This window comes from Bubalus bubalis, chromosome X (genome assembly GCF_019923935.1).
Source record: "Bubalus bubalis isolate 160015118507 breed Murrah chromosome X, NDDB_SH_1, whole genome shotgun sequence".
Taxonomy (NCBI): domain Eukaryota; kingdom Metazoa; phylum Chordata; class Mammalia; order Artiodactyla; family Bovidae; genus Bubalus; species Bubalus bubalis.
Genome location: NC_059181.1, coordinates 54,612,975 through 54,637,643, shown reverse-complemented (window position 1 = coordinate 54,637,643; position 24,669 = coordinate 54,612,975). Strand labels below are relative to the sequence as shown.

The window sequence follows — 24,669 nt, the reverse complement described above, 5'->3', positions numbered from 1 at the left end:
ATGAATTATGTCTCAATAAAGATGTCACAAATTAAAAAAAAAATCCTTAACAAAATATTAGTAAACTGAATTTAACAATGCATTACGAAAAGGATCATACATCAAGTAGTATTTATCCCAGGGATGTAAAGATGATTCAATATCTGCAAATCAATCAATGTAATACACCATATTAACAAACTAAAGAATAAAAATCATATGATAATCTCAATAGATGCCTAAAAAGCTTTTGACAAAATTCAACATTTATTTATGATAAAACTCTCCAGAAAGTGGGAATAGAGGAAACATACTTTCACTGAATAAAGGCCAACTGATAGCTAACAAAATGACAAACTGATAGCTAACAGCATACTCAATGTGAAAAGCTGAAAGTATTTTCTCTGAGATCAGGAACAAGACAAAGCATTCCACTCTTGCCACTTTTTTCAACATGATATTGGAAGTTCTAGCCACAATAGAAAAAAAAAGTAATAAAAGGAATCCAAACTGGAAAGGAAGATGTAAAATTGTCACTGTTTGCAGATGACACGGTACTATACATAGAATACCCTAAAGATGTCATGAAAACACTACTAGAACTCATCAATGAATTTGGGGAAGTTGTAGGATATGAAATTAAGACACAGAAATCTGTTGCATTTCTATATACTCACAACAAGCTATGAGAAAGTGGAATTAAGAAAACAATCCTATTTACAATAACATCAAAAGAATAAAATACCTAGGAATAAATCTAACCGAGGATATTAAAGACCTTTACACAAAAACTATAAAACACTGATGAAGGAAATTGAATATGACACAAGATATACCATCTTCATGGACTAGAAGAATTAATGTTAAAATGACCATATTATCAAGGCAATCTACAGATTCAGTGCAATCCTTATAAAAATACCAATGTCATTTTTTACAGAACTAGGACAAATAATTCTAAAATTTGTGTGGAAACACAAAAGACCCAAAAGAGCTATAATAATCTTGAAAAAAACAGAGCTGGAGATATCACCCTCCATGATTACAAGCTGTACTACAAAGCTACAGTAATCAAAGCACATTGGTAGTGGTACAAAATGCCATAGCTCAATGGAACAGAATAGAGTGCCAAGAAATGAATGCACACTTTTTGGCAATTAATCTATGACAAAGGAGGTAAGAATATACAACAGGGAGAAGACAGCCTCTTCAATAAATGGAGCTAGATAACCTTTGCAGCTACATGCAAAAGAATAAACTGGATTACTCTCTCATACCATGACAAAAAAATTTCAAAATGGATTAAAACCTTAGATGTAAGACCTAAAATTGCAAAAATTCTAGAAGTAAACACAGGTAAGTAAACACAGTAAGTTTTAGTAATATAAATATTACTGGTCTTAGTAATATAAATATTTTGGGAGTGATGCTCAGGCAAGGGAAACAAAAGCAAATGGAACCTAATCAAAATATTCATACAAAACTTTTGCACTGTGAGGGTTACTATCAACAAAATGAAAAGACCACCTAGTGAATGGTAAAACATATTTGCAACCAATATATCCAATAAGAGTTTAATACCCAAAATATATTGTACAAAGGACTCATATAACTTAACATCATAAAAACAAAAAACTTGGTTGAAAAATAGACAGAGGACCTGAATAAATAGTTCTCCAAAGAAGACATATAGATGGCCAACAGGCACATGAAAAGATGCTCAATATCACTAATCATCATGGAAATGTAAGTAAAACCCACAATGAAAATTGGTTCACGATGGTGGAGTTGAAGGATGTGTGCTCATCTACTCCTATGAGAGGAACAAAATCACAACTGCTGAACAACCATCAACAAGAAGACAGTGGAACCCAACAGAAAAGATATCCCACATCCAAAAACAAAGGAGAAGGTAGGAGGACTGCAGTCACAATAAAATCAAATCCCATACCCACAGGTGGGTGACCCACAGACTGGAGAACAGTTATACCACAGAAGTTCTCCCATTGTCGTGAAGGTTTTGAGCCCAACCAGGCTTCCCAGCCTGAGCATCCAGCAAAGGTGATAGCATGCAGGGCCCTGTGGGGCTCCAGGGCACAAAGCCTTTCTGTGTCCCCCATTTCTTTCAGCATTCATTCAGCCTCCATAACCTTTCCTGAGTACCAATGGGAAGATTCAATCAGTTGTTAATTAGAGAAGGGAGAGGGGGTGAGACCAGGGAGAGACAGTCAAGAGCAGCCTTGGGGCAAGGTCCTGCTTTCCCATCAACAGATACACACAACAATATCTTTGAGCTATTTTGTAGATACTGAACTCCCCTCCACCTGGGAGAAGTTAACAGTTAATGGTGATATGCTCCCCATGAGCATGTAGACCCCAAACCAATTAGACCTGAAGCTTGATGATGCTGACTCCTACTTATCTTATCACCAACCCTTCAGAAGAATGTCCAGAGCTGATCATATCCCCCTTGAACAATCACTATAAAACTTCTCACTATCTTTCTCAAGTTGGGACACACAGTTTTGAGGGCATCAGCTGGCTGTGGCCCCCTTTGCCTGACAAAGTAATAAAGCTATCCTTCTCTACTTCTCCCCAAACCCTGTCTATGAGATTTGATTCAGCACCAGTGTACAGAGAAGCTGAGCTTTTGGCACCCAAGGGACTAGGAATCCCCAGAGAATCTGACTTTGAAGGCCAGTGGGACTTGGTTGCTGGACTTCCACAGGACTGGAGGAAACAGAGACTCCAGTGTTGGAAGGCACACAAAAAAATTTGTGTGCACCAGGACCCAGGGGAAAGGAGCAGTGACCCTACAGGAAACTGAACCAAACCTACCTGCTAGTGTTGGAAGCTCTCCTACAGAGGTGTGGGGCAGCTGTGGCTCACTGCAGGGACAAAGACACTGGAAGCAGCAGTCTTAGGAAGTACCCATTGGCATGAGCCCTCCGGGAGGTCATAATTAGCCTTACCATAGAGCTTGTAGACTCAGGGCTGGTTCATCTCAGGCCAAAGAAATAACAGGGAGGGATCACAGCCTCACCCATCAGCAGACAAGTGGATTAAAGTTTTACTGAGCACCAGAGCAGGACTCAGTTCTACCCACCACCAGTCCTTCCCATCAGGAATCTTGCACAAGCCTTAGATAGCCTCATCCACCAGAGGACAGAGAGAGAAGAAGCAAAAAGAACTACAATCATGCAGCTTCCAGAATGAAACCACAATCACAGAAAGTTAAACAAAATGAAAATGCAGAGGATTATCTCCTAGATGAAGGAACAAGATAAAATCATATAAAAACAACTAAATGAAGTGTAGATAGGCAACCTTCCAGAAAAAGAATTCAGCATAATGATAGTGAAGATGATCAAAGATCTTGGGAAAAGAATGGAGGCAAAGATTGAGAGGATGTAAGAAGTGTTTAACAGAGACCTAAAGAACAAACAGAGATGAAGAATACAATAACTGAAATGAAAAATACACTAGAAGGAATCAATAGCAGAATAACTAAGATAGAAGAATGGATAAATGACCTGGAAGACAGAATAGTGGAACTCACTGCTGCAGAAGAGAATAAAGAAAAAAGAATGAAAAGAAATGAAGACAACCTAAGAGATCTCTGGAATAACATTAAATGCACCAACATTTGCATTATAAGGGTACAAGAAAGAAAAGAGAAACGACCCATGAGGTTGCATAGAGTCAGACACAATGAGGCCACTAAGCATGCATGCACACGTTATATATGAAAGTTGTTAAGGGGGTCAATCCTAAGTGCTCTCCCTATGAGGAAGATAATGTTTTTATTTGTTTAATTTTGTATCTTTATGAAATGATGTAGGCTTACTAAACTTATTTTAACAATCATTTCATGATGTATGTAGTTAAGTCTAATCATTATGCTGGATAGCGTAATCTTGTACAGTGCTGTATGTCAATTTGTTGTTCAGATGACTTTGCAACTCCATGCTCCATGGACTGAAGCAAGACAGGCTTTGCTGTCCTTCACTATCCCTGAGTTTGCTCACTCATTGAGTCAGTGACGCATCCAACCACCTCATCCTCTGCCACCCCCTTCTCCTCTTGCCCTCAATCTTTCCCAGCATCAGGGTCTTTTCCAATTAGTCAGCTCTATGCAGTAGGTGGCCAAAGTATTCGAACTTCAGCTTCAGCCAACAGTCTTTCCAATGAACACTCAGGGTTGATTTCCTTTAGGGTTGACTGGTTTGATCTCCTTGCTGTTCAAGGGACTCTCAAGAGTCTTCTGCTGCTGCTGCTGCTAAGTTGCTTCAGTCGTGTCCGACTCTGTGCGATCCCATAGATGGCAGCCCACCAGGCTCCCCGGTCCCTGGGATTCTCCAGGCAAGAACACTGGAGTGGGTTGCTATTTCCTTCTCCAACGCATGAAAGTGAAAAGTGAAAGTGAAGTCGCTCAGTCATGTCCAACCCTTAGTGACCCCATGAACTGCAGCCCACCAGGCTCCTCCGTCCATGGGATTTTCCAGGCAAGAGTACTGGAGTGGGGTGCCATTGCTCATCATAATTCGAAAGTATCAATTCTTTGGCACTCAGCCTTCTTTATGGTCCAGCTCTCACATCTGTACATGACTACTGGAAAAACCATAGCTTTGACTATATGTATCTTTGTGGGTGTAGTGATGTCTCTGCTTTTTAATATGCCATCTAGATCTGTCATAGCTTTTCTTCCAAGGAGCAAGTGCCTTTTAATTTCATGGCTGTGGTCATTGTCCACAGTGATTTTGGAGTCAAGAAATTAAAATCTGCTACTCTTTCCATTTTTTCCCCATCTATTTTCCATGAAGTGATGGGACTGGATGCCATGATTTTAGTTTTTTGAATGTTGAGTTTAAAGCCCACTTTTTCACTCTTCTCTTTTACTTTCATCAAGAGGCTCTTTAGTTCCTCTTCATTTTCTGCCATTAGGGTGGTATCATCTGCATTTCTGAGGTTGTTGAAATTTCTCACAGCAATCTTAATTCCAGCTTGTGATTAATCCTTCCCAGAATTTTGCTTGATGTACTCTGCATAGAAATAAGCAGGGTGACAATATGTAGCCTTGACCTACTCCTTTCCCAATTTTGAACCAGTCCATTGTTCCATGTCCAGTTCTGTTGCTTCTTGACCTGCATACTAGCTTCTCAGGATGCAGGTAAGATGGTCTGGTATTCCTATCTCTTGAAGAATTTTCCACAGTTTGTTGTGATCCACATAGTCAAAGGCTTTCACATAGTCAATGAAGCAGAAGTAAATGATTTTCTGGAATTCTCTTGCTTCTTCTATGATCCAACAGATGTTGGCAATTCGATCTCTGGTTCCTCTGCCTTTTCTAAATTCAGCCCGTACATCTGGAATTTCTTGGTTCATGTACTGTTGAGGCTTAGCTTGAAGGATTTTGAGAATAACCTTGCTAGCAGGCAAAATGACCACAATTGTATAGTACTTTTAACATCCTTTGGCATTGCCTTTCTTTGGGATTGGAATGAAAACTGACCTTTTTTAGTCCTCTGGCCATTGCTGAATTTTACAAATTTGCTGACATATTGAGTGCAACACTTTAACAGCATCATCATTTAGGATTTGAAATAGCTCAGCTGGAATTCCATCACCTCCATTAGCTTTGTTCATACTAATGCTTCTTAAGACTCACTTGACTTCACACTTTAGGATGTCTGGCTCTAGGTGAGTAACCACACTATTGTGGTTATCTGGGTCATTAGGACCTTTTTTGTATAGTTCGTCTGTGTATTTTTTTCCCACCTCTTAATTTTTTTCTGCTTCTGTTTGGTCCTTTCCATTTCTGTCCTTTATTGTGCCCATCTTTTCATGAATGTATGTCAATTGTATCTCAATAAAATTGCAAGGAAAAAATACATCGTTATCTCCAAAAAGTGACAGTTTTACTTCTTCATGATTTTGTTACCTTTTGTTACTTTTTCTTGCTCAGTTGCTGTGGCTAAGACTTCCAACACCATGTTGAATAAAAGAGGCAAGAATCGGCATCCTTGTCCATTCTCATTCCTGATCTGAGAGGAAAACTTTATAGCCTTTCCAATTTAATGTGATGATAGCTGAGAATTTGTCATATATTGCCTTTATCATGTCTAGGTACATTCCCTTTATACTCCCTTTATTGAGGGTTTTTATCATAAATGAATGTTGAATTTTGTCAAATGCTTTTTCTACATCTGTTGAGATGATTGTATGATTTTTGTCTTTCATTGTATTAATGTATCATATTGTTTTATGAGCAGATGTTGAATCATCCTTGCATCCTTGGAATAGATCTCAGTTGAAAATGGGATATGATCCTTTTAATGTATTTTTAAATTCAGTTTGCTAATATTCTGTTGAGGATGTTTGCATCTGTGTTCATTTGGGGTACTGTTCCATAATTTTCTTTTCTTGTATCATCTTTGTCCAGTTTTGTTGTCTGGGTAATTTTGTCCTGGTAAAATGGGTTTGGAAATGTTCCTTCCTCTTTTATTTTCTGGGAAGAATTTGAGGATTGCTATGATTCTTTTTTGAATGTTTGGTAGAATTCAACAGCCAAGTGCCATCTGTTTCTGCACTTTTGTCTTTGGGGGGATTTTTTGATTACTGACTCAGTCTCATTACTTGCAATCAGTTTGTTCAGATATTTCTATTTCTTCATGATTCAGTCTATGTTTTTAGGAATTTGTCCATCTCTTATGTTTCCACTTGAGAAATATTTCACAGTAGTCTTTATGATCCTTTATTTCTTATGTGTTGGTTCAATCTCTCCTCTTTCAGTTCTGATTTTATTGATGTGAATCCTGTCTCTTATTTTCTTGGTATGTCTAGCTAATAATTTGTTGATTCTGCTTGTTTTAATTTCACTGATTTTTTTTCTGCTTTCTTTTTAGTCTCTGTTGTATTTATTTCAACTCTGATATTTATTATTCCCTTCTTCCTACCAACTTTAGGCTCTATATTTTCATTTTTTCTAATTCCTTGAGGTACAAAGTTAAGTTGTTTATTTCAAAAATTTCTTCTTTCTTAATGTAGGCATTTATTATGATGTACTTTCTTCTTATGGGCTGCCCTGTTGGCTTGGTGGTAAGGAATCTGCCTGCCAATGCAGGAAATGTGGGTTTGATCCTTGGGTTGGGAAGATCCCCTGGAGAAGGAAATGGCAACTCACTCCAGTATTCTTGCTGGGGAAATCCCATGGACAGATGAGCCTGGTGGGCTCCAGTCCATAGGGCTGTGAAAGAGTTGGACATAACTTAGAGACTAAACACAACACACTTTCTGCTTAGAACTGCTTTTGTGGTATGCCATATGTTTTTGCATGCTTTTTTAAAAAAATTTTCATTTGTCTCAAAGTTGTTTTTATCTTTTGATTTATTCATTGCCCATTGGTTTTTCAGTAGCATGTTGTTTAATCTCCACATCTTTGTGAATTTTCCAGTTTTCTTCATGTAATTAATTTGAAGTTTCATACTATTGTGGTAAGGAAAGATTATTTCAATATTTTCAAATTTATCAAGACTTGTTTGTGGCCTTACATATGACCTATCCTTGCGAATGTTCAATGTGTGCTTGAGAAGAATTTGTATTCTGCTGCTTTTGGATGAAATGTTCTGTATGTATCTGATATAACATATCGTTTAAAGCCAGTTTCCTTTGAGATTTGTTTCTAGATGATCTATCCATTAACGATAATGGGATATTAAAATCCCCTGCTCTTAATATACCCTGTACATCCCTCCCTTTCAGTTGGTTAATATTTACTTTATAATTTAGGTGCTTCTATGTTGAGTGCATAAATATTTACAAATACTATATCCTTTTGTTAGGATTTTTTTGGATTATCCCCTTTATCATTATATGATGGCCAGTTTTTGTCTCATTACAGTCACTGTTTTAAAGTCCATTTTGCCTGATATAAGTATAGCTGCCCTTGCCTTCTTTTGCATTAAATTTGCACAAAATACCACCTTTCATCCTTATATCTGTGGTGAGTCTCTTGTGGGAAGCATACAGATAAGCCATGTTTTTCTATCTCTTCAGCCACTCTATGTTTCTTGATTGGAGAATTTAGACCACTTACTTTGAAAGTAATTACTGATAGGTACGTGCTTATTTCTATTTTATTAATTGTTTGCTGGATGTATTTCCTTTGTTCCATTCTTCTTCCCTTGCTTTCTTCCTTTGTGATTTCATAATTTTCTATAGTGGTATGCTTAGATTCCTTTATCTTTATCTTTTGTGTATCTACTATAGGTTTTTGCATTATGGTTAACATGAGGTTTACACACAAGGACTTAAAATAGTCTAATTTATGTTGATAATGATTTAAGTTTGGGTGCCTTCTAAAGGTCCACATTTTTACTCTCCCTTGACAACTTTTAATGTTTTTGTTTCCACAGTTTACCTCTTTCTCTTTGTAGTTATGGTTATTCTTTACTACTTTTGTCTTTTAACCTTCATACTAGTTTTTAAAAAATTAATTTACTTTTTATTGAAGGATAATTGCTTTACATAATTTTGCTGTTTTCTGTCAAACCTCAACATGAATCAGCCATAGGTATACATATACCCCTCCCCTTTTGAACCTCCCTCCCATCTCCCTCCTCATCCCACCCCTCTAGGTTGTTACAGAGCCCCTGTTTGCGTTTTCTGAGCCATACAGAAAATTTCCATTGGCTATCTATTTTACATATGGTAATGTAAGTTTCCATGTTATTCTTCCCATACATCTCACCCTCTCCTCCCCTCTCCCCATGTCCATAAGTCTATTCTCTATGTCTGTTTCTCCATTGTTGCCATGTAAGTAAATTCTTCAGTAGCATATTTCTAGATTCTGTATATATGTATTTAGTTCAGTTCAGTTCAGTTCAGTCATTCAGTCATGTCTGACTCTTTGCGACCTCATGAATCGCAGCATGACAGGCCTCCCTGTCCATCACCAATTCCCAGAGTTTACTCAAACTCATGTCCATCAGGTAGGTGATGCCATCCAGCCATCTCATCCTCTGTCGTCCCCTTCTCCTCCTGCCCCCAATCCCTCCCAGCATCAGAGTCTTTTCCAATGAGTCAACTGTTTGCATGAGGTGGCCAAAGTATTGGAGTTTCAGCTTTAGCATCAGTCCTTCCAAAGAACACCCAGGACTGATCTCCTTTAGAATGGACTGGTTGGATCTCCTTGCAGTCCAAGGGACTCTCAAGAGTCTTCTCCAAAACCACAGTTCAAAAAGCATCAATTCTTCAGTGCTCAGCTTTCTTCACAGTCCAACTCTCACATCCATACATGACCACTGGAAAAACCATAGCCTTGACTAGATGGACCTTTCAGAATACGGTATTTATTTTTCTCTTTCTGACTCACTTCACTCTGTATAATAGGTTCTAGGTTCATCCACCTCATTAGAACTGACTCAAATGCATTCCTTTTTATGGCCGAGTAATATTCCATTGTATATATATATACCACAATTTCTTTAACCATTCATCTGTCAATGGACATCTAGGTTGCTTCCGTATTCTAGCTATTGTAAGTAGTGCTGAAATGAACAATGGGATACATGTGCCTCTTTCAATTTTGGTTTCCTCAGGGTATGTGCCTAGGAGTGGGATTGCTGGGTCATATGGTGGTTTTATTCCTAGTTTTTTAAAGAATCTCCATACCATCTTCCATAGTGGCTATATCAATTTACATTCCCACCAACAGTGCAAGAGTGTTCCCTTTTCTTCACACCCTTTCCAGCATTTATTGTTTGTAGACTTTTTGATGAGGGCCATTCTGACCGGTGTGAGATGATATCTCATTTTAGTTTAGATTTGCATTTCTCTAATAATGAGCAACATTGAGCATCTTTTCATGAAACCTCATATTAGTTTTATAAGTGATCAATGTACAACCTTTACAACATTAGATTATTCTGAATTTTATTGCATATTTACCTTTACCAGTGAACTTTATACTTTCCTGTGTTTTCATGTTAGTGCCCTTTAATTTCAGCTTAATTTCCCTTTAATATTCTTGTAATGCTAGTCTAGTGGTGATGAACTCCTTTAACCTTTGCTTGTCTAGAAAACTCTCTCTTTTTCAATTCAGAAGGATAGCTTTTTCTGGCAGAGTTGGAAGGTTTTTTCTTTCAGCATTTTGAATATATTGTGCAATTCCCTTCTGGCCTGCAAATTTTGTGCTGAAATATCTGCTCATAGTCTTATGGGTGTTACCTTGTACATAACTGTTTTCTCTTGCTGTTTTTATGATTCTCTCCTTGTCCTTAACTTTTGACATTTTAATTCCAATGTATATTGGTGTGGTCTATTTGAGTTCCTCTTATTTGGCTCTTTCTGGGCTAAGTGGTCTGGATGGCTGTTTCTTTCCCTGGGTTAGGGAAGTTTTCAGCTATCATTTCTTCAAGTAAGTTTTCTGCCACTTTCTGTCTCTATTCTATTACTGTTAACCCTATAATGTGAGTGTTTGTCTGCCTGATGTTGCCCCATACATTATTTGAGCTATCTTCACTTTTTGTCAGTCTTTTTTTCTTTCTGTCACTCTGATTGGGTGAGTTCCATTTCTCTGTCTTTGAGTTCTCTAATCTTTTCTATTGTTTCATCTAGTCTGCTGTTGAAACACTCTAGTGTATTTTTCACTTTAATTGTTTTCTTCAGCTCTATGACTTCCATTTGGTACTTTTTTTTATAATTTTCATCTCTCTGTTGAGGTTCTCACTGTGTTCATCCATTTTTTCCCCTCAGCATGGTGAGCATCTTTATGACTGTTATTTTGAACTCTGCATTAGGTAAATCACTTATCTCTGTTTCATTAAGGACTTTTTCTGAACTTGTTTATGTTATTGTTATTTCATTTAGAACATATTCCTCTGTTTCTTCATTTTCCTTGGCTTTCTGTGTGGTTTTTTTTTTTTTTTAGCATTATATAAAACAGTTACTTCTCCCAGTCTTGGGGAAGTGGCCTCATAGAGGATGAATCTTATTGTTCAACCCTTCCCTAGGTCTTGGTTGTTTCTCAAGCTTTTATGATTTTCCAAGCAGCCTATTTTATTTTTAATGGATCACAATATTTGGGGTGTCCCAACTAGTGAAGAACTAAAGAGCCTCTTAATGAAAGTGAAAGAGAAGAGTGAAAAAGTTGGCTTAAAGCTCAACATTCAGAAAACTAAGATCATGGCATCTGGTCCCATCACTTCATTGCAAATAGATGGGGAAACAGTGGAAACAGTGGCTGACTTTATTTTTGGGGGCTCCAAAATCACCGCAGATGGTGATTGCAGCCATGAAATTAAAAGACGCTTACTCCTTGGAAGGAAAGTTATGACCAACCTAGACAGCATATTAAAAAGCAGAGACATTACTTTGCCGACAAAGTTTGTTTGTTTAAAAAAAAAAATTATTTATTTATTTAGCCGACAAAGTTTTATCTAGTCAAAGCTATGGTTTTTCCAGTAGTCATGTATGGATGTGAGAAAACAAGAAAGCTGAGCACCAAAGAATCAGTGCTTTTGAACTGTAGTGTTGGAGAAGACTCTGGAGAGTCCCTTGGACTGCAAGGATGTCAAACAAGTCAATCCTAAAGGAAATCAGTCTTGAATATTCATTGGAAGGACTGATGCTGAAGCTGAAACTCCAATACTTTGGCCACCTGATGCGAAAAACTGACTCACTGGAAAATATCCTGATGCTGAGAAAGATCAAAAGCAGGAGGATAAGGGGACAACAGAGGATGAGATGGCTTGATGGCATCACCAACTCGATGGACATGAGTTTGAGTAAGCTCTGGGAGTTGGTGATGGACAGGGAAGCCTGGTGTGCTTCAGTCCATGGGTTTGCAAAGAGTTGGACACAACTAAGCCACTGAACTAAACTGAACTGAACCTCAGTGTCCCAAAGGAGAATAGCTCAATAAGTACCTAGATTCAGGTTAATTGGTAGCTGGGCCCTCAGGCCATAGGTTTTAGAGTATGCCAATAAATACAGTTCTGTGGGATTGAATATGTAAGTCCCACTGGTCACCAGAGTTGGGTGACCTATAAGTGTCACCTGTGTGGCATTTGCAAAAACTGGGGTGCCAGATGAGTATACATGCCCCTTTCCAGTAGATGTCCATGAGCTGTTGTAAATCATAGGGAGAGCAGAATTGTGGCATCCACCATCCTCAAAGAGCATCTCAGTAGATTCTTAGATGTGTGTGAAGCCAGAGGCCTGCTCTCCATGCCAAAGTTCCAGGACAAGTAAATAAGCCTCTTTCACAGAAAGATGAGTTGTGTTTCAGCCTACTGTCTGTGTGTGCCCTTCGGGTGGTGGTTGGCCAAAAACTCTCTCTCTCTCTCTCTCTCTCTCTCTCTCTCTCTCTCTCTCTGTTACAGTCCCATGGGACCCCATAATGAAAGCTAGACTGGCCACCAGAGCCAGGCAATCAAGAGTTGTCCCTTGGGCAGAAATCACAAAACACTTGGGCACAAAACATGTGTAACAGCTCCTCTCCAGGAGATACTAGCATTTTGGATCATGTCAAAAAAGAGAGCATGAAAAAGCACCTGCTTCTAAGGTCTGTGGAAAGGATTAGAGTTGGCTCTTAGATATATGTTTAATTAAAAGTCTATTCCTCAGGCTGCAAGGATGAAGATAAGATAACAGACCTCTTTTGCAGAAAGATTGGGCTCCTCAATCTGTGCTTCTTGCTGTGCCCTGGTGGTGGCAGCTATAAGAACTCTTTCTTCATTTGTTACAATTCATTGGGACCTCTGAGCAAAAATCCTGCTGGTCATCAGATCCAGGTGATCTAGAGGTGTTCCCTGGGGGGCAGGTGCAAAAATCAGGACACCTGATGAGGGCTGAAGCTTCCTTCCAGGAGATAATGGTAAGCTGGAGCAGAGCAGAAGGAAATTACAAAGATGATGTCCACTGGCAGAAGCAAGGCAGAGGAAACCAAAATCTTCTAAGAAGAAGCTCATACTTTCATTTCTTCTTGTTTAGAATGATCGGTTTTAAAGAAGCATATAAAAGGCTACAAAGACTGGATCAGGGTCTCTCAATATCATTGCTACTGATATTTTGGGCCAAATAGTTCTTTGTGCTATACTGTGTATTGCAGGAAGTTTAGCAGAATCTTAGGCCTCTATTCACTAGAAGTATGCAGCACATCCTTTCCCCCTGAGTTGTAACAATAAAAATATCTCTATACAAAGACACTGTAACAATAAAAATATCTCTAGACAAAGACATCAGCCAAAATGGCAGAGTAGAAAGACCCTGAGCTCACCTCCTTTCACTGGGCACACCAAAATACAACTATTTACAGAACAACCATCCATGAGAAATTCTGGAGCTTATCAGAAAAGATCTTCTATTAACACAACTAAAACTATAAAGAAGGAATCACAACACGATGGGTAGGAGGGGTGGAGTTGTGGTATAGTCAATTTTCATACCCCTGGGTGGGCAACCAACAAATAGGAATTACAACTGTAGAAGTTCTCCCCAAGAAGAGAGGGGTCTGAGCCCCATATCAGGCTACCCAGTCTGGGGGTCCTGCCCTGGAAGACGAGCCCCTAGATGTTTGTCTTTGAAGGTCAGCAGGGCTTACTTTCAGGAGTCTCAGAGGGCTGTGGGAAATAGAGACTCCACTCTTAAAGGACACAACAAAATTTCATATGCTCTTGGACCCAGGGTAGAAGCAGTAATTTGAAAGGATCCTGGGTTAGACCTAACTGATGATCTTGGAGATTCTCCTGGAGAGGCAGGTGGCAAGTGGAGTTCACTCTGGGGACAATGGTTGCAGCCATTTTGGGAAGCTTGCTCTACCGTGGGGATACTGGAGCTAGCAAGCACCATTTTGGAATCATCCCTACATCTTACTAATCTCAGGACCCTTCCCACTCCCACTCAACAGTCCATAGGCATCAGTACCGGAATGCCTCAGGGCAAGCCCTACCCACCAGCACACATGCTACCTTAAGATCCTCTGAACCCACAAACAGCCCCCTACACATGGCCCTGCCCACCAGAGGGCCCAGGAAGTGTCCCCACACGCCAGTGTCTGAAGGTACTAGACCAGGAGCCCTAAGAGTCTGGCAGCCAGAGACCTGGGACTGACCTCTACCCACCAGTTGGCAGGCACCAGCTCTAGAATGCCTGGACCCACCCACCAGCAAGACTGCTCTAGCCTCAGGACCAGCCTTACCCATCAGTGGACAGACACCACCCACAAGACAACTACAGCCTCACAGCCTGCAGACTCAGCCTACCCAACAGTAGTCCAGCACCAGCCATGGGACCACTGGGCCATAGTCCTGCTTTCTAGCAGGCCAACACAAGCTTCAAGACACCCCAGGCCAGTTGTGTCAGAAATTGGCCCTACCCACTGGAGTCCAACACCAGCTGTGGGGCCCTGAAGCCAGACCTCAGGACTCAGTTCTTTCTGCTAGTGGGCCACCACTAGTCAGAGGACCTGGCTTCAACCACAAGTCTGTTGGCAACAGCCCCAGGATCTCTTGGACCCTGGTTCTGACCACCAGTAAGCCAGCACTAGTCCTAGGGCCCCCTGCTGTTTCACAGCCAGCCGCTGAGTGACTTGGTCCTGCAGCACCCACATGAGGCAAAACCTGTCAACCAGCTGGACTGAAGGTCAGCCATGACTACCAGACGACCCATAGTAGTCAGCCCACCACAACAGAAAGACCCATGTAGCCCACATAGGGGGGACCCCTAGAGAATTTAGCTCTGGTGATAAGAGAGGAATGTGTTTCTGGGACACAGAGGATGTCTCTTACAAAAGGCTACTTTTTCAAGGTTGGGAAATGTAACTAACCTGCCATATATATACAAACAACAACTTAGGAAAATGAGGTGACAGACAAACATGTTCCAAATGAAGGAACAAGACAAAATCCCAGAAGAAAAACTAAGTGAAGTGGAGACAGCCAATCTAACTAAAAAAAGAGTTTGGGGTAGTGATCATACAAATAATCAAAGGACGCAAACTAGTACAGCCACTATGGAGAACAGTGTGGAGATTCCTTAAAAAACTGGAAATAGACCTGCCTTATGATCCAGCAATCCCACTGCTGGGCATACACACTAAGGAAACCAGAATTAAAAGAGACACGTGTACCCCAATGTTCATCGCAGCACTGTTTATAATAGCCAGGACATGGAAGCAACCTAGATGTCCATCAGCAGATGAATGGATAAGAAAGCTGTGGTACATATACACAATGGAGTATTATTCAGCCATTAAAAAGAATACATTTGAATCAGTTCTAATGAGGTGGATGAAACTGGAGCCTATTATACAAAGTGAAGTAAGCCAGAAAGAAAAACACCAATACAGTATACTAACGCATATATATGGAATTTAGAAAGATGGTAACAATAACCCTGTGTACGAGACAGCAAAAGAGACACTGATGTATAGAACAGTCTTATGGACTCTGTGAGAGAGGGAGAGGGTGGGAAGACTTGGGAGAATGGCATTGAAACACGTAAAATATCATGTATGAAACGAGTTGCCAGTCCAGATTCGAAGCACGATACTGGATGCTTGGGGCTGGTGCACTGGGACGACCCAGAGGGATGGAATGGGGAGGGAGGAGGGAGGAGGGTTCAGGATGGGGAACACATGTATACCTGTGGCGGATTCATTTTGATATTTGGCAAAACTAATGCAGTTATGTAAAGTTTAAAAATAAAATAAAATTAAAAAAAAGAAAAAAAATAAAATTAAATTAAAAAAAAGAAAAAAAAATAAAATTAAATTAAAAAAAAAAAAAAAAAAAAGACTGCTAGGACACTGAGCTGAAATCAGAGGCGTCCCAGGGCAGAGGAAATCACAGGTCTTCCAAGAGTGTTTTTAAGATGAGAAACCTAAACCTACAGCCTTCCAACTCTTATCACTTCCACCTCTATGCAGTTATCCAGTATATTCTTCAAACAATTCGATCCATTAAAAGAAGAAAAAAAAAATTTAAATATGCAGAGACACTCCACAGGTAGGGAGGGAAAATATAAAGCAGGCAGGTACAGAAAAAAAAAAAAAAGGACTTGGGAGAAGAATGGATGCACAGAGTTGAGAAGTTAGAAGTTTTTAACAAAGAGTTGGAAAATATAAAGAACAACCAAAAATAGGTGAAGAATATAATAAATGAAATAAAAGATACACTAGAAGGAATCAACTGTAGACTAAATGATACAGAGGAATGGATCAGCAAGCTGGAATACAGAGTAGCAGAAATCATTGATGCTGAACAGAAAAAGAATGAAAAGAAATAAGAACAGTTTAAGAGATCTCTGAGACAACATCAAGAGCACTAATATTCACATTATAGGGAACCCAGAAGTAGAAGAGAGAAAGGCGCTGAGAACATAATTGAAGAAATAATAGCTGAAAATTTCCCTAACTTGGGAAAGTAAACAGACATTCAAGTCCAAGAAGTGCAGAGTGACCCATACAGGATTAAACCAAAGAGGGACACACCAAGATACACTGTAATTAAAATGGAAAAAATGAAAATGAAGTGAAGTGAAAGTCATGTTCAGTCATGTCCGACTTTTTGTGACCCCATGGACTGTAGCCTGCCAGGCTCCTCTCTCCATGGAATTCTCCAGGCAAGAATACAGGAGTGGGTTGCCATTCCCTTCTCCAGGGGATCTTCTCAACCCAGGCATTGAACCTGGGTATCCTGCACTGCAGGCAGATTCTTTACCATCTGAGCCACCATAGAAGCAATAAGGGAAAAAGCAACACATTACACACAAGGGAACTCCCATAAATCTATCAGTGGACTTTTCAGCAGGCTAGAAGGGAGTGGCATGATATATTTATAGTGATGAAAGGGGAAAACCTATAACCAAGAATAAGCTACCTGGCATGGCTCTCATTTAGATTGATGGAATGGTGAAAAGCTATACATACAAGCAAAAGATAAAAGAGTTCAGCATCACCACACAAGTCGTACAAATGTTAAAGAGACTTCTCTAAGTGAAAAACAGTAGCCCACAACTAGAAACATGAAAATTACAAAATGAAAAAACTCGTTGGTAAAAAATAAATATACAGTAAAGGTAGAAAACCAACCACATAGAAAGTAGGAAGGTTAAAAGAAAAAAGGAATAAAATAATCTATATCTGCAATAAATAGTTAAGGATTATACAGAAGAGTTAGATATAAAATGTGATGTCAAAAACAGTAAATTGTGAAGGGAGGAGTGTACAAATGTTGGATTGTTAAAATGTATTTGAAATTAAGAGATCAGTAACTTAAAACAATTAAGTATAGATATAGATATAAACCTCATGGTAACCACAAATTTAAAATCTATAATAGGTACACACACACAAAAGACAAAATAGAGGAATCCAAACATAACACTAAAGATAGTCATCAAATCATAAGAGAAGAGAGTAAGGGAAGAAGAGAACAAAAAGTACTAAAAATGACCATAAACAATGAACAACATGGCAATAAGTACATACCTATCAGTATTTGCTTTCAGTGTAAAAGAACTAAGTGCTCCAATCATAAGATATTGAGTGGCTGAATGGATACAAAAACAAGACATGTATATATACTGCTTAAAAGAGACTCACTTCAGATTTAAAGACAAACACGTACTGTAAGTTAGGGGATAGAAAACATTATTCCATGCAAATGGAAAAGAAAAGGGGATAGCTATAGTTATATCAGGCAAAAAGACTTTAAAGCAAAAGCTATTACAGGAGAGAAAGAAGGATAGTACATAATGATAAAGGGATCATTCCAAGAAGAAGGTATAACAATTGTAAATATATATGCACCCAACATAGGAGCACCTAAATGCATGAAGTAAATATTAACAGACATAAAGGGAGAAACTGATAGCAACACAATAATAGGAGGGGACTTTAACACCCCACTACATCAATGAACAGATCATCCAGAAAGGAAATAAACACTTAAAAGACATATTAGAGAAAGTGGAATATATATGTATATATATTCCATCAAAAAACAGCAGAATACACATATTTTTAAGTGTACAAGGAACTTTCTCCAGGATATATCACATACTAGATCACAAAACAAATCTCAGTGAACTTGCATGTGTATATGTGCTTAGTTGCTCAGTCATGTCCAACTCTTTGTGACCCCACGGACTGTAGCCCACGAGGCTCCTCTGTTCATGGGATTCTCCAGGCAAGAATACTGGATTGGGTAGCCATTCCCTTCTCCAGGGGATCTTCCAGACCCAGGGATTGAATCTGGGTCTTCTGCATTGCTGGCTGATTCTTTACTATCTGAGCCACCAGGGAGGCCCCTTGGTAAACTTAAGAAAACTGAAATCATATAAAGCATCTTTTCTTTTCACAATATTATGAAACTAGAAACCAACTAAAAACAAAAAAAAAAAAAAGAAAGAAAAGAAAGAAAGAAAGAAATAAACCTGTGAAAAACAGAAACATGTGGAGACTAAATAATATGTTACTAAACAACCAATAGATCACTGAAGAACTCAAAGAGAAATTTTAAAAAAATGTCTGGAGACTGATGAAAATGAAAACACACAATCCAAAATATATGAGACACAATTTTATAGTGATATAAGCTTACCTAATGAAAGAAGAAAAATCTCAAAGAAACTAACCTTACACCTAAAGGAAGTAGAAAGAGATCAAACCCCAAAGTTGGTAGAGGAAAATTCATAAAGATTGGAGTAGAAATAAATAAAATGAAGACTAAAATACAATAGAAAAGATCAGTAAAACTACGGGTTAGTTCTTTGAAAAGATAAACAGAATTGATAAACCCTTAGCCAGACTCATCAAGAAAAAAGAGAGATGGCCCAAATGGATAAAATTATAAATGACAATGGAGAAGTTACAACTGATACCATAGAAATGCAAAGGATAATGAGACTCCCACAAATAATTATATACCAATAAAATGGACAATATAGAAGAAATGGACAAATTCCTAGAAATGTATCATCTATCAAGACTGAACCAGGAAGAAATAGAAAATATGAACAGATCAACTACCAATAATTTAATTTAATCAGTAATGAAACAACTTCCAACAAACAAAAGTCCAAGACCAGATAGCTTCACAGGTGAATTCTCAGTTCAGTCAGTTAAGTTTAGTCGCTCAGTCATGGTCAACTCTTTGTGACCCCATGGACTGCAGCATGCCAGGCTTCCCTGTCCTTCACCAACTTCCAGAGCTTGCTCAAACTCATGTCCATTGAGTTTGTGATGCCATCCAACCATCTCATCCTCTATCATCCCCTTCTAATCCTGCCTTCAATCTTTCCCAGTATTAGGGTCTTTTCCAATGAGTCAGTTCTTTGCATCAGGTAGCCAAAGTATTGGAGCTTCAGCTTCAGCATCAGTCCTTCTAATGAATATTCAGGACTGATTTCCTTTAGGATTGACTGGTTTGATTTCCTTGCAGTCCAAGGGACTCTCAAGAGTCTTCTCCAACACCACAGTTCAAAAGCATCAATTCTTTGGCACACAGCTTTCTTTATTCTACATCCATTTGTGATAAAAACTCTCCAGAAAGTGTATATAGAGGGAACATACCTTAGCATAATAAAGGCCATATATGATAATCCCACAGCTAACATCATATTCAACAGTAGCACAAAGCTGAAAGCATTTCCCCTAAGATCAGGAAAAGACATTCCCACTATTTTTATTCAACATAGTATTGGAATTCCTAGCCATGGCAATCAGACAAAAAAAAATAATTATAAGGAATCCACATTAGAAAGGAAGAAGTAAACCTGTCACTATTTGCAGATGACATGATATTATACATAGAAAATCCCAAAGACACCATCCAAAAACAAGTAGAGCTCATCAATGAGTTCAGTAAAGTTGCAGGATACAAAATTTATATATGGAAATCTGTTGAATTTCTATCCACTAACAATGGACCATCAGAAAATTATGGGAAAATCCTATTTACAATAATATTAAAAAGAATCAAAGATGTAAGAATAAACTTATCTAAGGAGGTAAAAAGACCTGTACTTATATACTGATGAAAGACAATACAAACAGATGGAAAGATATACCTTTTTCATGGATTTTAAGAATTAAAATTGTTAAAATTACCATACTACCCAAGGAAATTTACAGGTCTGATGCAATCCCTATCAAAATACCAATGGCATTTTTCCAGAACCAGAACAAATAATTCTAAAAGTTTATATGGGACAAAAGACCCTGAAAACCAAAACATTTTTGAGAAAGAAATACTCCCTAACTTCAGACCTTACACAGAGCAATAGGCAATAGTAATGGCACTAAAACAGATATATAGATCATTGGAACAAAATAAAGAGCCCAGAAATATACCCACACACTTATGATAAGTTAATCTACAAAAAAGGAAGCAAGAATAGACTATGGAGAAAAGACAGTCTCTTCAATAAGTGGTGCTGAGATAACTGGGCAACTACATGTAAAAAAGTGAAATTAGAACATTTTCTCACACCATATACAAAAGTAAACTCAAAATGGATTTAAGACCTAAATATAATCCGGTCCCATCACTTCATGGGAAGTAGATGGGGAAACAGTGGAAACAGTGTCGGACTTTATTTTTTGGGGCTCCAAAATCACTGCAGATGGTGACTCCAGCCATGAAATTAAAAGACGCTTACTGTATACCTGTGGCAGATTCACTTTGATATATGGCAAAACCAATACAATATTGTAAAGTTAAATAAAATAAAATTAAAAAAAATAAAATAAAAGACACTCCTTGGAAGGAAAGTTATGACCAACCTAGATAGCATATTCAAAAGCAGAGACATTACTTTGACAACAAAGGTTCGTCTAGTCAAGGCTATGGTTTTTCCTGTGGTCATGTATGGATGTGAAAGTTGGACTGTGAAGAAGGCTGAGTGCCGAAGAATTGATGCTTTTGAACTGTGGTGTTGGAGAAGACTCTTGAGAGTCCCTTGGACTGCAAGGAGATCCAACCAGTCCATTCTGAAGGAGATCAGCCCTGGGATTTCTTTGGAGGGAATGATGCTAAAGCTGCAACTCCAGTACTTTGGCCACCTCATGCGAAGAGTTGACTCATTGGAAAAGACTCTGATGCTGGAAGGGATTGGGGGCAGGAGGAGAAGGGGACGACAGAGGATGAGATGGCTGGATGGCATCACTGACTCGATGAACCTGAGTCTGGGTGAACTCTGGGAGTTGGTGATGGACAGGGAGGCCTGGCGTGCTGCGATTCATGTGGTCACAAAGAGTCAGACACGACTGAGCGACTGAACTGAACCGAACTGAACTGAAACCATAAAACTACTAGAAAAGAATATAGGCAAAACACTCTTTGACATAAATTATAGCAATTTTTTTTTGATCTGTCTCCTAAGGCAGGGAAATAAAAGCAAAAATAAATGAATGGGGTCCAGTTAAAATTAAATGCTTTTGCATAGCAAAGGAAACCATCAACAAAATGAAAAGACACCCGACAGAATGGGAGAAACTATTTGCAAATGATATGACCAATAAGGGGTTAATATCCAAAATATATAAATAGCTCATACAACTCAATATTTAAAAACAACCCAATTAAAAAATGGAAGGGAGGCTCAAGAGGGAGCCTATATATATTTATGGCTGATGAACGTTTTTGTACAGTAGAAACCAGCACAACATTCTAAAGCAATTATCTTCCAATAAAAAAATGGGCAGAAGACCCAAATAGACAATTTTTCCAAAGAAGATATACAGAACACCAACAGGCACATGAAAAGATGCTCAATATCACTAATTATCAGGGGAATGCACATCAAAGCCACTATGAGATATCACATCACACCTGTCAGAATGGTTATCATCAAAAAGACCACAAATGACAAATGTGGGCAAGGATGTGGAGAAAATGGAACCCTAGTATACTGTTGGTGGGAATGTAAACTGGTACAGTCACTATGGAGAACAGTATGGAGGTTCTTCAAAAAACTAAACATAGAGGTACCACATGCGTGTTCAGTCGCTTCAGTTGTGTCCAACTCTGTGACCCTATGGACTATAGCTTGCTAGGCTCCTAGGATCCAACAATCCTACTTCTGGCTATATATCTGAAGAAAACATTAATTCAAAAATATACATGGCACCTCAATGTTCACAGCAGCATTTTTTGTAATAGTGAAGATATGGAAGCATCCTTACTTAGTGCCCATCAACAGATGAATCGATAAAGAACAATTGTTACATATATAAAGGTTGGAGAGCTAAAAATTTCATTTTTTTTTCTGTTATATAAAATGGAATAGTACTCTGACATTTAAAAGAATGAAAATCTGCCATTTGCACTGACGTGGATGGACCTTGACAGTATTATGCTAAATGAAATAAGTCAGACAGAGAAAGACAAATACTGTATATTATCTTTTACATACGGAATCTAAAAAATGAACTAGTGAATATAACAAAAAAGAAAGAGACTCACAGGTATAGAGAAAAAACTTGTGTTTACTAGTGAGGAGAAGGAAGAGGGGAGGTGAAGATAGGGGTAGGGGATTAAGGGGTACAAATTATTAATATCATGTATGAAATAAATAAGCTATAAGGATATATAGAACAACACAGGGAATATAAGTAATATTTTATAATATGCATAAATGGAGTATAAACTTTAAAAATTGTGAATCATCATTTTGTACCCCTGAAATTTATATAATATTATAAAACAACTATACTTCAATAAATAGAAAAAATTGCATCAGAATATCATTGGATGCAAAAAATTTTATGGACATTGTCAAATGTGTCCTGGGGGTGGGAGAAAATAACCCCAACTGAGAACCACTGGTTTAAAGGTATGGTAATGTTGTAGTTAAGAGCATAGTTTTTTGCACAATTATGTATAAATCAAGACTGTTTTGCTTACTTGCTGAATGACCTTGAGCAAATCACTTCACTTTTCTGAACCTCACTTTCCCCTTCTGTAAATGGGGACAATGAGGGTTGGTTTAGGGTTGTTGTAAGATTAAATGAGATCATGTATATAAAATAATATATAGTGGCAGTAATAATGTGCTAATATTATTAACCATTATTAATTAACAAATATTACAATTTCCTAGGAAATGGTAAATGAGGAAAGCAGGTTTCTTAAGGGTATACTGAGAACAAAATTTTTAATTGACCATAATGTCATAAAAGAGTTCAGCTCTTCCCATTTGCTAGCAGGCTTCATCATTTAAGACCCTCAAAGATAAGAGGGAGTATTACATCTTTCTTTCAAAGATTCCATAGCCAATTTTGGAAAGGTAGGATATTGAGTTCTACACTATAGAATCTGTATAATCTATTCCTGAGTAAGGGTCACTGAGATTTCTATCTATATGTAGGCACAATCAACCTCCAACCCACCCCTTCTCTAGAAGTCAATTCTCTAAGTATCAAGATGAGAAGAGTCTTACCGTAGAATTACACCAGAGACACCGGAAATCTTGAAGTCTCTGGTAACTGCCACAGTTCTCATGACATACTGCGCACTGAGAACTGGCAGATATGTTTCCTTCTACCCACTGATGAGGCATGGTTTTCTGAAGGATAGAAAGAGACAAGATATAGAAGTTAGAGATATAAAGAGTGGAAGGCCAGCTGGAATAACTGTACTACCCCCCGGAGGACACTAGATAACCCTAAGGAAGTTCTCCATCGTCCTGCTCTCCCTAATTCAATGCTAGTGACCAATGACAGGTGGGAGATGGGAGGAGGCTTTCATTCTTATAGATTTGTTTGGATCATGAGCTTAGGGAACAAGCCTACTTGGGTTGTCTGTGTGTCCTGACTGAAGGGGTGATTACGAGAAAGCATGGCTGGTACTCACTACTTCATCTGCAGGCATGAGGAGGTCATCAGTAATGGATAATGTATTCCATTTGCAATCTTTGTTTGCTCTTAAAGCACATAATCTGTGAGACTTTACTTTGCACACTGTAAAAAGAAGAAAAAAGATGGATGTTAATCTGGTGACAATGAAGATTCTAATTTTTTTCCCTAAGCTGCTCTAAAAGTTAGAACCTAGATGCATCTAAGTAGTTATGACTTAACTCCAAAGGCTTATTTTCCGTATATTTCAGTTTCTTTTTATTCTTCCTGGCCAAATTTTCTACTACCCAACTTTAATGGAAATTGATGATAAAAAAGAGGTGATTTTCTGTTTTTTTTTTTTCAACCATGTGACTGTATTGTCCAGTCCTCCCAGATCCAACCCTCTCTTTTGATTCATGAAAATTCTTCCTCATGCCAGTTTCCTCCCATATTCTTTTCCCAGTCTGTTAAATAATCAGGGTTAATCTTACACTAGACTCAGCGATGTGGTTTGAGTCAATGATACTAAAGCCACATGAACTTTTTCACCCCTCTCTCCACCCACTGAGCTCCACTTCCTAAAGGAATCAGAAAGCTACCTTCACAGATGATAACATTTTGAGATAAGGCAGGAATGCTCCCCCGACAAACATTGCAGTGCTGGGTCCGGGGACTGTGGCTCGAATACCAGTAGTGCATTCCAACAAGAAAAGGGTTGTTTTCTGCTGCAGGTATCTAAAATAAAGCAAAGAGAACAAAGAATAGAGAGTTAATCACAGAGATGGATTAGAGAAGGCCAGAAAACCTGATGCTAAGGGTGAAATGGCCATCTATATAAGGTGCCAGAG

The 24,669-nt window shown here is 38.5% G+C and overlaps 1 protein-coding gene across 1 annotated transcript in view; it reads right to left on the bottom strand.

Moving 5' to 3' along the window:
• DGKK (diacylglycerol kinase kappa) overlaps positions 1 to 24,669 on the bottom strand; it is a 160,038-nt gene that overhangs the window by 75,498 nt on the left and 59,871 nt on the right. Inside the window, exons 4-6 of the mRNA XM_045164345.1 lie at positions 24,421 to 24,556; positions 23,838 to 23,944; positions 23,425 to 23,550 (exon numbers count right to left, since the gene is read on the bottom strand). Coding sequence (XP_045020280.1) covers positions 23,425 to 23,550; positions 23,838 to 23,944; positions 24,421 to 24,556 — 369 coding nt within the window. The remainder of the gene's footprint in view (positions 1 to 23,424; positions 23,551 to 23,837; positions 23,945 to 24,420; positions 24,557 to 24,669) is intronic.